This window comes from Pleurodeles waltl, chromosome 1_1, assembly GCF_031143425.1.
Source record: "Pleurodeles waltl isolate 20211129_DDA chromosome 1_1, aPleWal1.hap1.20221129, whole genome shotgun sequence".
NCBI classification, from domain to species: Eukaryota; Metazoa; Chordata; class Amphibia; order Caudata; family Salamandridae; genus Pleurodeles; species Pleurodeles waltl.
The window spans coordinates 327,380,031-327,396,623 of record NC_090436.1 but is presented as its reverse complement, the minus strand read 5'-3'; the positions used below and the strand labels follow the sequence as shown (position 1 = coordinate 327,396,623).

The window sequence follows — 16,593 nt, the reverse complement described above, 5'->3', positions numbered from 1 at the left end:
CTGGCAGACAACTGTTTTTCTAGCCCTCGAAATGTTCCTATCTCAAGTCAAAGGGAAGGTGGTACAGATAAAAATGGACAGTGTTACAGTCATGTTCTAGTTCGGCAAGCAAGGGGAACAAGATCATATGCCTTATCTAGCCTAGCACAGGAGGTCTGGACTTGGATGGTACAAAGGAACATAACACTTGTGGCAATCCACCTACCAGGAGTGGAGAACACAGAGGCAGATATACCTAGCAGGCAAAGCAGTGCCTCCGGCCCATGGAAGCTAAACTCCAATATTGCATCAGATCTTCAAAAGGTGGCTCATTCCCACATGTTTGCAACATAAGAACATTCTAAAGTCGCAGGTCTCGTCGCCAGCTGCTGGGGATGCCCTATTGTTAGGTTGGCCAGAGAAAATCACATGTGCTTGTCCACAGATTCCTCTGATTCCCTTGGTAAGAGAGAGGTACAAATAAGTAACCACGACCTTCATCGTTTCTCCCTTTGCCAAAAGAGCGTGGTTCTCACACCTAGTAGAACTGGCACTGGAAAATTTCATGCTGCTACCAACATGACCAGACATTCTGACCATTCATGGGGGCAAATTGTTCCACCAGAAACCAAAAAACACTGTTTGGCCTCATGACTCCTGAGCACAGAATGTGGACATCACCAGCTACCCTGAAGTACCATGGAAGTTCTGAAAGAACTGAGAAGGTCAGTAACACAAATGTGTTATTCCGAAAAAATTTATAGATTTTGAAAATGAGCCAGAAAAAATGGCCCACAAGCACCAACAGGGGACACCACAGTCCTAAGTATCTGACTGACCTACCAGATGAAGGACTGCTGTGCCTCACTCAAGGTAACCACTAGCAGCCATTGTGGCATAAAAGGAGGTCTAATAGAGAGGAGTTTTTCCCCCAATGCCACTAGTCAAAAGGTTTCTTGAGGGAGCCAAAAGCCTAGCACCTCCCAGAGCAGTTTTATCACTTGCATAAAACCTAATTCTGGTATCTAAGCAACTTATGAAGCCGGCCTTTGAACACATGCACAATCCAGGGCTGCAATTCCTCGCTGTAAAGGCTGCCTTCCTGGGGTCTATCACATCTATACGCAATGAGCGAGCTACAGGAACTAACAGTGGAAGAACCATATATTCAAATTCACACTGACAGGATGGTAATGAAAACTAACCCAAACTTCCTGCCCAAGGTGGTATCGTGTTTCCATGGAAACTAAGCAATATAGCTGCCAGGGTACTTCAGCAACCAAGGTCACATGCAGAACTTCCCATACACAGAATGGATGTCAGGAGTACTGTGATTTTTTTTTTTTTTTTTTTTTAACATACAGGAAACTAAGACAATCAGGAAGACCAACCAGTTTTTCATTGTATTCGCTTCTGCAGCTAAGGGCTCAACAGTGACAAAGGGAACTATAGCAAGCTAGATTGTTCAGACAATACAGAGATGTCACATCATGACAGTAGTGACGCTGAAGGCGAGACCAAGAGCACATTCTACAAGAAAGAAGGGGGCAACACTCTCATTCATAGCTAATATCTTGATCAGTAACATCTGCAGGACTACAGTATGGTCCTCTATAGACACCTTTACCAAGCAAGCAAGGATGCTCAGGTAGGACAAAAAGTACTTAAACACTTGTTGGCAAACACAGACTTGTTTTCTACCCAACCTCCCTCAGGACAAAAGAGCACATGCACATAATTTGTGCACAGCATGTGTACCCAGAAAGATTCATGCTGCAAGAGGAACTGGTTACAGACCTGTAGGATTAGTTTTGCAGCTTTAGACTTTCTGGGTTCACATGCGACCCACCCAATTCTGCCAGAAATAGAGTACAGAGATATGCAACAGGGAGTTAAAGATAATTACCAAACACAAAGCAAGCTGCAGCCAGAAGGACGCCTGATTAAAAGAATCAGAAGAGGGCAACCACACACTAGATCTTCTTGTGCATGTCTCGCTTCACCAAGAAGAGACATAACTCAAATTGGTCGACAACAACGCCCCCTTGAAAAAAAGGAAAAAAATGAAAACGGAAAGAGGAAAAAAAGACTGTTCAGGGCCAAACCACTAGATGATGGAATAAGACATAGCATGGAAGTCCAGAAATCTTCAAGTTTGCAAAAAACTACCAACTTCACCATGAAACCTTTGAGTTTTGCATACCATTGCCTAGTTCTTCCGGATTGCAGCGGAGTGAGCAGTACTCGCCTCTTTTTGAAGAATTACTCACACTATCACTAGAGCCTCCTGGAAGTTAAAATATCTTTCAAAGTCCTCTTTTGTCACTTACTGTGCTTTATGCTTCCATAAACTGCCTTAACTGTGGGAAATATTGATCATTGCAGGTGACTGTGATACACAAAGCACCATTGTTGCCCGATTCAATTATTAAAAACCCTAAAACTACAAAAAAAAACTCAGCAGTTTCTTTAGATTGTTTAACTCTTACCTAAAACCATAATATGCACTGCCTAATCAGACACACACATACTTTGACTTCCTTCTCAGCCTACCACAACTCACCAAATAACTTATCAGCCTTGCCTCTTTTTTGGAGGCTGGTTGTTAGTAGAGATAAGTACACACCTACCAGTAGCAATAATGCCCCCAGTCAGTGTTCTATCCAGTCAAGGTCTCAACACATTAGTCCCTGGCTCAACCCCTGGTAGCTTGACAACTAGCAGGGAGGCTTATCTTAGGAGACAGGTACGTAAAGCATTTAAATACATCAATACAATAAAGAAGTAAGACCCAACACACAATAAAAATCCCACACCAATTTATAAAAATAGTATATATTTGTATCTTTAAAATGACACCAAAATGGCAAAAATCAAACATAGGGAACTGGAGTTGAGAAGTTTTAAAGATTACATTTAATAAATGTGCTTTCTAATGCTTAAGCTTAAAAATCTGTGGCGCCAACCGGGGACATCTGGTTGCGCTTGACCAGGACCAAGTCAAAGTGTGAGGCTGACCGCGATGGATCCCTGCTCAGATACACTTAGCGAGAGGCCTCGGTCAAAATTTTACCTTTGCACTTAGAAACTTCTCTGGAGCTTTTCCCTTTCGATGTCATGCGGTCCTCCTCAGCAAGCTGATTTTGATGCAACATCGTCAGACTGCCGTTCTGCGGGACCCCAGTCAATTCCTGAAAATCTGGAGCTCCAGAGCTTTCACTGGGACAAACCAAAACTCCTGGCTGGGTCACGGTTGAAGATAGCTGGCTTGGCTTATAACGGCAAGTCTGTCCACTTATGGAGTTTTTTCCAAAAGTTGCTCCAAACTTCTCTAAACTTCTGGGGGTCCTTCCAGAAGTTCTCCTTTGTGTCTCAAAGTGTCCAAAACACAAATCCAAAGTTCTCCTTTGGGTCTCAGTTAAAACATAATCCTCCTTGGAAGTTTGGGACTTCAATTCCCACAATGCATCTGGCCAAATCCTTGCAAGTCCACTGGAAGAACTCCAAGCTGGGGACTTTTATGGAAGCTGGTGCACAGAAGCTTTTTTGACATGTTGCTTTCATGAAATCCACTCCTGAGTCCTTTGAAAGGCCAGGCAAAATAATTTGGGCTCTTCCAGTGTGCAACACGAGCGATACTTCAGTACGCAGTCCTCTGGGTTGCTGGCCAGAATTCCAGTAGGGCAGTCCTCCTTGTGGTTTCAGGCAGCAGATCTGAGTTCCAATGCAAATCCACCACTTTTATTCAATCATCTTGGGGGACTGTCAGTGGGCATTCTTGTCCAGTGAGCTGCAGGATTCTACCCAGAAACATGACAACTTCTTCCAAACGGTTGCATCTTCTTGTCCTATAAAGCACTGCACTTTAACATTCCAAGATTGAGGATTTTCCTCCAGAGGAGCAAGGCCTGGCTATACCAGCCCACTGACCATCAGCTTCACCTTTGGATATCTGTAAATTCCTTTCCTAAGCCCACTATCTATCTGTGGGTTATGGAGTGAGAGGGCAGGCCTGGCTGCATTCCTTTCTGACTGGCTTCCTTTTGGAACCTCCGCTTGATTTACCCAGTCCCCTCCCTGGCTTGGACTCTGCATCTGCCAACCTCTCCCATCAGATAACCTCTGCTCAGTACAGGCCACTTATCACCTCATCAAAGCAGCCTGGCTAATCCTATTAGGACTGACCAATCAGGAGAGACCACTAGCAGGCTGGACTTTGGCTTATAGAAAAGAAAATCTTATAACTTCTTCTCAGTATTAGTTATGATTAACTCAACAATGGCAAGTTGTTAGATTTATCATTACCATCCAGATGAGTACTTTCATGCCATTTTAGCTCATTCCTAGCAATACTTATTCTATGCTTATGAGAAATATTTCAGTTTGGAGCTAACTTTCTACAATGGGGGAAAATGAAAGGTGCAGTTTTTCCCTCACGAAGGCATATAAAACATAATTGATAATGTAGCTGCTTATAGTTTCAATGCACCCCACCCTTGGGGCATGTAGGGGGGACCTGTGGTAGACATATGTACAAATAAGGTAGATTATCACTTTAGAAGTACCTTTTAAGTAAAAGTCGAATTTGCAGACATGTTTACATTCTAAGACAGTCTGCAAGGCAGAGCTAGCTTTAAAAATGACAGCAGGCTCACAGCAGTGTACACTGCAGTACAGGAATTCTACTGGGCCTCTAAACTTAACTGCCCTGTTATATACTAGGGATTTAGTGGTAGTTTGAATCCCCCTGGCCCTATTATCCAGTAGGGACTTACATAGGTCTGTCATTGCCAATTGAAATTATAACATTGGACCATATACCTTTTATTCAGAGCACTGGCCCTGGGCCTGTTTAGCAGAGCCCAGGGCACAGTCCAGGTCAGCTACCATCGGTGTCAGTCAGAAACGTTGGGCTGAACATGCTTAAAGGGTGACTTTCTCACACTCTTTGATCAGTTAGCATGCTTCTGTGAGTGACATACAGCCGTGTGCATGTAGGATTATAAAAAAAAAGTCTCCATAACGTCAAGCCAGCAGAGAATATATGAAAGGTACAGCTCCAAGTAATTGGACGTGGATACCTGGTGTTGGATCTCAAATCACTGACCAAGTTAACAGTTTGCTATGTCGTGAATCACACCAAAATTTGAGTATTGAGTTCAGCCACAAATAAAGGAATTGATTTGGGAGCACATTTTGTTTGCAAGTATTCAAAGATTTTGCATGGCAGGCCTTAGATCTCCTTGGAATAAACCGTAAAGGAACTAATGCCAGGGTCTCCACCTCTGCCCGCTTATCTTTTCTTGGTTACTATGTAGTTCTCCCCTGAGAGGAGATCCAGTGTCTGACTCATATTTGACCTAGGCCAACAGGTGGAAACTTGCCAATGATTATTAGTTTGTGGATGCAGACTCTGTTTAGTGGGTCGCCTCCACCTAGTGCGAAGGCCACCGTGACTTAAATTGTAGATGCATAGTGGCTTATTCTGGCCCAGCGCATGGCAGATGTCTGGGATAAGGCTCCTGATGGCTGTGTGGGATTGGGCCAATTCTGAGGTGTGGACGTGGCAGCTGGTGCTTTGCATGATTGCGAGCAGCCAGGCTAGCACAGTCCATCCTTTGTGCCATCTCAGCTCATTCCAGCGAGTCGGAAAAAAAACAGCAGCATCAGTCCAAAAACTAAGGGGTGCACATACAAAACTAGGCGTTTCCTTACACCCATGCATTATGAAGCGTATTAATGTCCATTGTATGGCAGAGGTAACCATAACTTGGATGCTAATTCTGTATAGTGGCTTTTTATTTGCAGATATTCCATGTATTATTCAATCAATCAATCAGGAATTTGTAAAGTGCACTACTCACTCGTGAGGGTCTCAAGGCGCTGGGGGAGGTGGGGTGGGGGGACATGGTGCTGCTACTGCTCGAACAGCTAGGTCTTGAGAAGTTTCCTGGAGGTAAGGAGGTCTTTGGTCTGGCGCAGATGGGTGAGAAGAGTGTTCCACATTTTGGCGGCGAGAATGATCTACCGCAGGTTGTAGTTCTGTAGACGCGTGGGATGGTTGCGAGGTCGGCAGAGCGGAGATACCGGGTCGGGGTGTAGAAGGAGAGCAGTTTGTTGAGGTATTCTGGTCCGGTGTTGTGCAGTGCTTTGTGAGCGTGGGTGAGGGTGTGGGTGTGGGTTGAGCCTATGATGCAACCATTAATTAGACTGCACCAGAAAATGTCGGCAATAATGATTTGGAATACTTTCTTTCAGATCAAATATCCAGGGGCCGACATGGACACAACCATTGCAAGCATGCCGACACACCCTTTCGCGCCCCGGACCAGTGCTGACCAGTTCGAGTACCAGAAGATTAACAGTGCTCCGGAACCCCTGGCCACGTTACTGGAGGAAATCATAACGAATGCAAAACTATCGACGAAAGACAAGAAGAAGAAGCTAAAGCAGGTTAGTGCAGAAGACAAAGCCGCGTTGCTTCATTAAAGACAGCTGCCGCCTGGTAAATTAGTTAACTCCCCAATTTGCGTTTTTTGTTTGCCAAAGCCACATTTTTCTGTGGTAGAACTGCCTTATTTGAATGTGTCCATGGTTCATATTAACCTGTCGCGTCCTCAGAGGTCATCTTTTGTAATTCTTTGCGATGCGTGTTTATCCTCTGAGGACTTGGGGTCAGGAGTGCTTCCGGTATCACTGGAGATGTTCAAGCACCAGGTCTCTGCTGGGCCTTCTTGAAAGCCGCCAAGATGCTTTAGTGATTAAGGCTCGCCTCATATCTGTAGTGAACCTCCTTTAAGGTCTCGGCTCCAATCCCAGCGAGACGGACTCTGCCTTAAGCCGCAGTGAAACTGGGGGGACACTGAGCAGCCGTCCCTGTCAGCTAAGTTTGCACTTTGGAAATACCGCATAAGTACATACATAGAGATGTGACTATGTCCCCCAACCAAAGCCAGGGAATAATTATCGTATCACCCTTTACCATCTACGTGGGATGCTTATCTACAGGATATAGACTTACTGAGTATGTTTTGTGTGTTACGTATGATGCGTTCCGCTGCACATACAGCTGTGTTTGCGCAGATCAAAGTTAACAGCATTTTACTTGTAGCACTTCGAGGCATCTGGAATGTGTTATGAGGCGCTATGTACAAATTCACTGATTTATTAATTTGTTTTTTTTTCGCGATGTTTCTAGTAAATGGGCATGTTTGCCTATTTTCGCCAACTGTGTTGTGAATTTCAGTGTGTGTGTGTGTGTGTGTGTGTGTGTGTTTTTCCTCTCCTCTCGAACCTGCTCCAAACCATGACCTGACTGACCAGAACTTTCGGGTTGTCCTTATCAATATTGGTGCTTCAGGGCACGGATTTATCTCGGTTGGGCGGTCGATAGTATTCGCGTTTACACAATATTGTATGCACATTTCACCTTTTTTAATACTTAGCTGAAAAAATTGTCCTGTGAAATTCTGTAGAGTTCACGTGTGCAGTTTATTGGTCTGATGTGAATCCAATCTCTGAGTAACACACACGAAGAGAAAGGCTGTATCTTTGCTGTTGATTGGAAATATCTGACCTGCTGTATTTGTTCCAGTTTCAGAAGTCCTACCCTGAGGTATACAGGAAGCGGCTTCCTACACCAGAGAGCGAGGCAGCGCTTTTCCCTGAAAAAGTCAAAACGAAACCACAACTGATGTTTTTTACGCTGAAAAATCCCTTTCAGCCTTTTCATAGAACTAGAAGTTTCCGAATGTAGCGGCCGCGTGCGAGTACCTGCGCCATGGACATGTTGAGCAGTCCGAACTAAGCAACCATTGACTACGGAGATCATTCACATGACTGATACAGTGTGTGGCGTTCACAAGAAACCATTATCAGTATTTTTCATACCTAAATATCTAATTTTATTTTTAGTTACGTGTACAGTTTTAAATGTAAAAGAGAACTGAACTAAAAAAATTACTTGAATAACCCTTTTGGGTTTTGTGCCTTAATGTACTTGAAAGATAATTTCAGTGATGTATATTTTAATTGTGTCTTTGTAAATAGCGTTAGTTTACTTCAGCTCGTCCCATAAATTTCATTACACTGGATCTAACCAACTTAGTTTTTGTGGGTAACAGCTTTAACGAGTTTAAAACACTGGATAATATAACTTCTGATAAAAAAAAAAAATGATTAATTGCTACAGTACATGTCTTAACATCTAAGTGTGTGAATTTTAGGTTTGTAGTCTGCATGTTCGGAATCACATACTAAATACATTTACTGTAATTAATGTAAAGGTACAACAGTGGTGGCTCTCTTTAATTACTGCAGTAATCAGCATCCAACCCCTCAATTCCCAGCATGCATAGCGGACCGGTTCCGGAGAGGCTGGCCTCCCATTTATTCGTTCGTCTGCCCACTTCATTCTTCTGAAGAGAGAGAGGGGTCATTTACTGAAATCCAAGTACTAGTTGTGCGGTCCTCACATTTAGGAAATTCACAGGCCTAGGTCAGCGGAGGCCTCAGGACTTGATTACCAAAGGACTACTTCACAGTACTGTTACAGATCTGACCCTGTATATCCGCGTGGCCTTTGTTGAGAAGAGAGAGCAGGATTTCTCTGAAACCTACGATAAGATCCCTTGAGGGGGATGTATTGTGGAAAATATTCGAGGCAAAGGCCTAATTGGCATTTCAAGGCCAACTTGGCACTTTTAAATTGGACTGTCGGCTGCAGGCAGTGGAGACATTTTCTTACAGCTGCATATCGCGACTGGGGGCAGTCTCGCAATGTTAGTGTGAGTTGATTACAATTCTCACCATTTCAGTTGTGTTCTTATGCAGGTAGTAAATCGATTTCATACATGTAAACATGGGAAAGAACAGTTGCTGGATTTGCTATTTACGAGTTAAGAGGACATCTATGGTTTTTACTTTTCAGGACACTAGAAGAAGTGGTGTTTAAGAGCCGGTAGCCACATAGGTTGTCATGATAACCACATTTTTTCATTTTTTTTTCATTACAAATGAAAACACATTTCTGTAGCCATTGAACTGCAGATTTCTTGTCCTTGTCCAATTTTGAATATTCGTGTTTAAGCAGTGGAATGCAGTTGTGTTTTGCTCTCCGACGTGTGCAAAATTGATAGTTTGCGTTGGATTGCCCTTTAACACCGATTGTTGTTTGTAAGTATCAGATGGATATTTTAGAAAATGCAAACAAATGGTGTGACTCTTGCAGTCCTCCGTAGGCCAAACTAGATCTTCAGAGTGACTTGACTACTGTCCAATCTGATGTGGGAAACCTATTCGAGTGACATATCGTAAGCATTTTGTAGAACTGCGCCAGAAGCATTTCTCTGAGCTGGGAGAGCTTTCCGCCTGTGCAGGTTGGCTATAGGAACTCTCAGTTGTTGGCTTGGCTCATCCCTTTGCTAGCAGCCCTGGTGGTGGAGTCGGTGTTGTGACGGATAGGCTGTGGAGTGTCAAGTGTAGGTTGAGCTCACAGGTGATAAAATAGGTTGAGCATTCCGTGCACGTTTCTCATGCTAACGACCAGGACTTCTGATGCCTCCTGCCCTTGTGTTGGCTTGGCAGGTGTAAGGGCGCCTTGCAGCATGCTTCTCTTTTAGCCATTTAGATACATTCATGTGTGCGCCCTCCCGTTCATCTTAAGTTGTCTACGAGTTGGAGTACTCAAGCTATCGCAAGATGAAGTTTTCTGGATGAAGGTTGCTGGATTCATTCCTAAAGTTCTGACTCCTGGAACCGAAATCCTGTGTGAATGATTTGCAGTCCTCTGTGCTTCAGGAGAAACGCTACATTTCATTACAGAAGCAAGCGGTTTGGGCGAATTAGGCGGTCTTAGATCATGCGTCTTTTATATAGTGCTACGTTCGTCAATTTCTTGGCGCATTTGGAAGTCTCTGTATGTAGACTGTCTGTTGTGTAGCTGTATCCGAGGGCCTGTGGATCAGGTCTTGCTCGTTCCACCTTGACTTTGTATTTGTGATCATGTTTCAGGCCCTCGATGTTGATTTCATCGTATTCAACCGCATTCAGTGTAGAGTTCTCCAGTGCCGGTGTTGTGTAGTGCTTAATTCCCGTAGGTCACTTTAAGGCACTTCTGGGAGCAGAGGGAAGGGCATGAGAAAAGGTTCCGTTAGGATCCTAAGGAGGAAGGGCTGTGGCAGATTTGGCCGTAGTAGTGTTTTGCTGTTCGGGTGATAATCCGTGTTGCCCGGTCCTTTCTATCCTGCCTTCTGGAGCCTCAGCTGCCCTCCTTTGCTGAGATGTGGTAGTAGGGCGATTGCTCGGGGCACATGGAAAAGCTTTAAGACACCACCACGCCTTCCCCTGGACAAGCGTTAGTGTGTAAGGTGTTTGCTTGCAACACTGGGCAGTGTAGTGCCACGTAGAGGCGTGCACCTGCTTACACTTGTTATGATTTCCTATACGGAGTGCAGATTCCGCTCTGTTCCAACTATGCAGGCTAACTTCTGTTTAAATCTTCAACATTTTGTAAGTAAACTAGTTATCTGAGTATCTTTCTCTTTAGTCAGGGCTGTCAAAAATGGCATTTATGTTCCAACTGCCAGGGAAAGTAAGTAGCTGCTTTAATAATAGTCAAGGCGAACTACCGTGTTGGTGGGCAATGTAAGTATCTGAAAATAAAACGTTAGGTATTCTTAACTAAATGAAGAGCTCAAATAAGACTTAAATAGTATTGGATGCTCAGGACTGTCTTACCTAGTTTGTTCTAGTGACGTCCATAAGGTGGCAGTATGTCTCCATGATTTGGCTAGATGCGGTTTATGATTAAGTGCAGCATTTTATTTAACGTTGTAGTTAAATATTTTTACATTCCTTTGACTTGCTTTTTTAAATGTGCCGGAAATGAAAATCCTGGTCTTGTGGCCTGCTTCTAAGTGGCTGTTTTCGCTTGCTGGAAAACAAAGTCTTGTTTAAAGTGGAAGAAGGCGACCAGGATTTAAAAATGCGTTAGTCATTTTAAATACTATTGCTTGTACTTACGTGCCCATTCTTTGTTTGCCGGCTGCGCATTTTTGTATTCAGTACTTGGCAGGATACATATGTGAAACGTACTTGAAACCATTTCTCCCACATATTCTACGATGGGTATTTTAGAAGGCTTATTGTATTTGCTATTTACAAGACGAATATATTATCGACCGTAACACAGAAACACATTTGGAGAAGGCTGTTCTGTGAGTTACTGAATTTCTTGAAAACCAGAAAATTAAAAGTTAAAAACCAGCAAGGCTTACTTAAAATCCAAGAGCCGCTGAAAATACGCAGTTTAACCTGCCTGTAATATTGGTGAGGGCTTGCTGCTCTCCGATTCGTATAGTAGTCTAGACTTGCATTAAAAATAATTTTCCCATCATGATTTATTAGTAAACGTCCTTAACTATTTCTAGGTGGGGACGAGCCTGAACGGTTTTCGCCACATAGCGAATCCACGCTTCACAATCACGAATGCACAATTGGTGTGGTGAAGCGATACCTGTCACCCGGATTGTGTTGCCCCATTAGTTGCACGCGTGCGGGTATCTTCCCCTGCAGACCCCCTGGCAGTGAGTGTGCTCTGTTCGCAGGGTAGGCTTCACTGGGCCTCAACATCCTCAATCGGGAGTTCGCTTCTCCGAACGGCTTTAACACATAAATGAAGTACTTATTCCTATTGATGCGTTTTATAAATGTGGTCCTTCCCACGCATATTTTTATGTTCCTTGATAAGGGAGCTTATCGGTTTGTGAGAGAATATTCCGTGCCGCCTTTGTACAATTTCTGCTTTGTTTTATTTTAAGGAATTTGAACTCTTCAGAGAATATTTTATGTAGTAGCCTTTATGTTAAAGGTTAACATTGTAATGCAAACAAAACATGCTGCAAAATCAAAGCTCTGGTGTGATAAATGTGACGTGATGTCAGTCGGTGTGTGTGGTGTGGCACCGTGGCGCTTTTGCCTGGTGTGGAAGCGATTGTGGGCATTCGGGAGTGGGGAACCACCGGCGGAGTGGGGAGAGCGTGGTCTGGCGCGCGAAGACCTCCGCTGTATTCCAGTACTGTAACAATGCACGTGTTTAATGGCTAAGCGTGGGAGTGCAGGAAGTTGCATATACTGCGCATGCTTCATGTTCTTCAAAGTGTAAACTATCTTTACACATTTTTACGCTTATGGGTGATATCAGCAAGTCTGAAACATGTTATTTCTGCTTTTACATTTGCAATTCTGATCCAGAGAAACGTGATTTCTAAGCAAAACGTTACGTGGTCCTAACGAAAAGTCTGACTGTCCCAATATTAGTTCGGATATCCGCACATTGTTAATTAAAAGCGAGTTTACATATGGCTTAGAAGAAAGAACATTGTTCATAATAAGCAGTTGTCTAATTAACATTTAAAATTCTCTGTCACAGGCTTCATTTGCCTATACAGCTGTAATGGAAAAATGTTAATTACATTTGTTGAGTATTATAAAAAGGAATATATAATGTATGCAGCATCAACGTGAGTTTTTAATGATAGTCTTTAATTGGTGCTTATTTTGTTTTTGAAATAATGCTCCAGGCAGTGACTTTTTATAGTTCGCCAGCAAAAGTAGTTTAATTTTCAAACGTCTTAGGCTATAAATATAAATAATGCTTGATGTCCGTGATTCTTTTCATTGGGCATGTTGTGAAATACTTCATGAAAGATGCGTTGTAAATATGCCTTAAACTTGTGCTGCAAATACTGCCTTGGTCCAATACGTTTTTTTTTTTTTAATTAATCATGTAAATAAATAGAAATCATGTAAATAACTGCAGAAATGCCATTAAATTTCAAAACTGTTTAGCATGTGTCGCCTTTATTTGGCTTGAGTATCTGTTTTGTCTTATATTAAAGGTCACTTTGCTTGTCAGTTGCCACCTTAATTCAGCATTCAAACACGTTTTCACTGACTGTTCCACAATTCTTACTATCGTTGTGTGGATGTTCTGTCTTCTTCTGAGAAGACTTGTCATGTAGTATCACTGTCTCTTTAGGGGGGCTTCTGGTCAGTCAACAGCAACCCATCAAGTGCATGCCTCTGGCCTGCAAGAAAATTACTTGTTCCCCTGGTGTGCTAATTGGTGTTAGAAGTAAAAGTACATCATGTTGGAAGCCTAAAGTCCAACTGGCATTTAATGCAAAACGGCAAGAAGCAAAGCAAAACATAAAAGGCAATTGTCTTTTCTACTGACCAGGGCTCTTGCTAGAGAATGGTCAGTTGGAGCTAAGAGCTAAAATTCATGTGAAATCAACCTAGTACATACACATTTTCTCTCAGTGCACTGTGGTCAAGTTAGAGAAAGTGTTACTCTTAGCAAAAACTTAACTAATGTGCAGGTGTCAGAATCTTCGCCTCAAGGAAGCGCAGAACAGGCGTGGGAGGGGGGGAGATATCATTCATGTGTACAATACTGGCCCCATTATTCTCAAAATCCTGCTTCCTTTGCCAGGTTTCAACATGTGTTTACATTCTGGGAATATATACAAAGTACAGTGCGGAGTACCGTGGCCTCTGGGTCTGCTAAGGCTGTACAGTCTTGCAAACAATTTGCAAGGTAACATCTATATTTGATTATTAGTTTATATATTCATAACTACATCTGTGGTTGTTATCATGGCCCTTCATAGGAACATATGAACGTAATATAAACATATTCTCAATAGGTTTTCACGGTGGCACAAGGCTTTCTGTGACATTCTGGTTCTTTTTCATTCCCAGAAGTAGTGGAGGGTATTGATTGACAAGCGGTGCTACACACACTGCCGGTGCTGAGGTAAGACCTTTCATTTGGAGTTCAAAGAACTTGTGCAGGAAGTAGAGGCTACTGCATTTAGGATCAATCATGCTCTTCCCACCATTGCAAGGACAGCAGAACATTTTCTCTCACTATTTCCTTGTTTAAAATGAGCTCCTGCTACATGATGTCAACCTGCTGCTTCTCCTGTATAAATTCAAGATGCCCAGTTTATCTTGAATACTGGCATCTATACTGACTGACCAGCTGTGCTCAGGATACCTATTTCCGGGCACTCATCATGGAGGAACAGAGGAAGTGCCATTCAGTCCCAGTACTGGCCTTTGGGTCTCTTTCAAGGTCCTCCTAAAGGCGAGGTAGAGGTTGAAATTATTTCTTTAGACTACATCATGTCCTCTTTAATGTCGAATGAACATATCAATAAGTGTTGAAGCCTCGGGGGCAAAGACCTGCTAATTTTGTTCTCAAAAGGGAAATTGTGGCCAAAAGGCATACCTTGCCAGGAGCACCCGTTAATATGAGCTTGGTTGCGGCAGCAGGAAGTCCTCTGCGGTCTGCACGATCCTGAGCAGTATAACGAGGACGTGGAGTCTGGTGGACGTAATGACGGTCCTAGAGGATTCCATTAGGCAACGGCTTTGCTTCTACAGAGAGGGCAATGGCCCGCAGCCAGATAGCAAATCACTTCCTCACATACATGGCTGTGATAAGTGGTGGCTCTAGAAGCTTCTGGGGCGGCTGGTGTCCTTCATAGTGATGGTTCCTCAAGCCAAGCTCCCGTGTGTTCCCTTCAGCACCATATGATGGCAGATCTTGACTGACGGCTGCAATTGCAGTCGAAGCTCATCCAAGTCCGGCCATTCCTGGCTCTAAACTTGCTAGGTGGACACATGTTCAAACGTATGATGGTATTACCATTATGCCTGACCCTTCCACAGTTCACGCTCACCACACTATGGTTCTGAAGCACATTGTTGGGAACACAACTTTAGCACCTTGTGAGAAGTCAGATTTGCAAATAAATGTTTTGAAGCTTGCTTGTTAGACCTGGCATCCTTAGGGTGGTTTTACCCCAGACTTTTTGCCTCTATCTCTGGTTTTATTGCTGTATCGTTTTGTTGGCCTTAGGACTCTGAGCACTTTACAACTGCTAACCAGTGCTAAAGTACATGTGCTTCTCCCTTAAGACATGGTAACCTTGGGGTATCCACAACTGGCATATTTAATTTACCTGTAAGTCCCTTGAAAAGTGGTATACTATATACCAAGGGTCTGTTCATTGAATGCAACTAGTGGGCCTGCAGCCCTGTTTGTGCCACCCACATTAGAAGCCCTGTAAACGTGTCTCAGGCCTGCAACTGCAGAGACTGTGGGTGCAGTCTCACTGCCACCGACTTGGCATTTAAAACCTCACGCCAAGCCTTACACTTCCCTTTTCATACGTCCCCCCTAGAGCAGGCCCTAAGTAGCCCATGGGGCGGGGTGCTGTCATTGAAAGGCAGGACATTTTCATTACTAGGACATGAAAAACTTAAACGGCTGTTTTCATTACTGTGAGGCCTGCCCCTCTCATAGGCCAGCATTGGGAATTCCTTACAATACTCTTAAGCTGTCACATTTATCATTACTATTTTAGAAATGCCACTTTTAGAAAGTGGGCATTTCTCTGCACTCATTACTCTGCATGCCTACAGCCTATCTCTGATACAATCTGGCTTGTGCTAGGTGTCAGCTACGCTTGTGCATTCCCTTCAGACACTCGCAACAAAGGGTACTCAGCTGCGTCTGCATTCATCTTGCATACTGAAGGGTCTTCCTGGGGAGGAGGTTGGAAAGGGCTCCCACTTACATCTCAGAGTAGTGACCAGAGCCCTCACAAAGGGGCTGATTACCCCCCACTGATAGTCTGGAGCCTGGCTGACCTGGAAGGGGAACCTGTGCACTTCATAGGATTTCCTTGTAGTCTTCCCCCACATCAAAGGCACTTTTCAGTATGAGTACTGGATCTCTGACCCACTAAAATTAGTACACGTCTCGACTCAAGTAAAGACTGCTGTGTGCCGGGATTGACACTCTGCCAGGAATGACTGTTCCTAGAAACTGCTGCCCTGCTGCACTGCCCTGATGATCTCTGCCCGGTAGCCCAGGACTCTTCCACCAACCCCAGGGTGACTTCTAGCAGCTTTTTCTTTACTTTGCTGCTCATTTTCTTCAATCACCCTGAGCTGCCTTGCTGGAATTCGCCGCTGCTATCTACAGTCACCCAGAGCGGCTCCACCAGCTTCACCGTCCGCTTTCTGCTATCACCCTGAGCAGCTTTCCTACACTTGGCCGTCCGCTTTCACCAAGGATCCTGAGTGGCTTCATACGCTTTCCGATCTTTTCCTCGTGGCCACGGCAGTGACCTCCCCTGGGGCTACCAACCTCTGCCTCTCAGTTGTCTGCAGCCCCCACCTGCTTCCCTGGTGTCAGCACCCAGGAACCTCACCCTCAGCCCCTCCTCCAGAAGAGCGCACCCCGACATTACTGTAAACGTGCATAGAGGGGCTGGGTTCTGAGCCAGTCCTCTTCTTCCATAGGTCTCCTCACTGTAAGTGATGGAATTTTGACTGTGCACATATGCGTCGCTGCTTTTTTTTTTTCTTTTTTCTTTTCTTCTTTTTAAATATTAAATTTACTTTTTTTGGCTTTGCAACTCTTGTTTGTGGGTTTTTCCTCGGAGATGCCCGCATTTAACCACCAGGCCGTTTTTTTTAAATGAATCATTTATTTCTGATATGAACTTATTCATATTGTGTCAAACCAATTCTGAA

The 16,593-nt window shown here is 43.8% G+C and overlaps 1 protein-coding gene across 1 annotated transcript in view; it reads left to right on the top strand.

The window, feature by feature from the left end:
* Positions 1–12,907, top strand: part of DEPDC1B (DEP domain containing 1B) — a 222,438-nt gene extending 209,531 nt beyond the window's left edge. The window contains exons 10-11 of the mRNA XM_069222516.1: positions 6,238–6,432; positions 7,574–12,907. Of these exons, the coding sequence (XP_069078617.1) occupies positions 6,238–6,432; positions 7,574–7,735 (357 nt within the window). The 3' untranslated portion in view covers positions 7,736–12,907. The remainder of the gene's footprint in view (positions 1–6,237; positions 6,433–7,573) is intronic.
* The last annotated feature ends 3,686 nt before the right edge of the window (positions 12,908–16,593 follow it).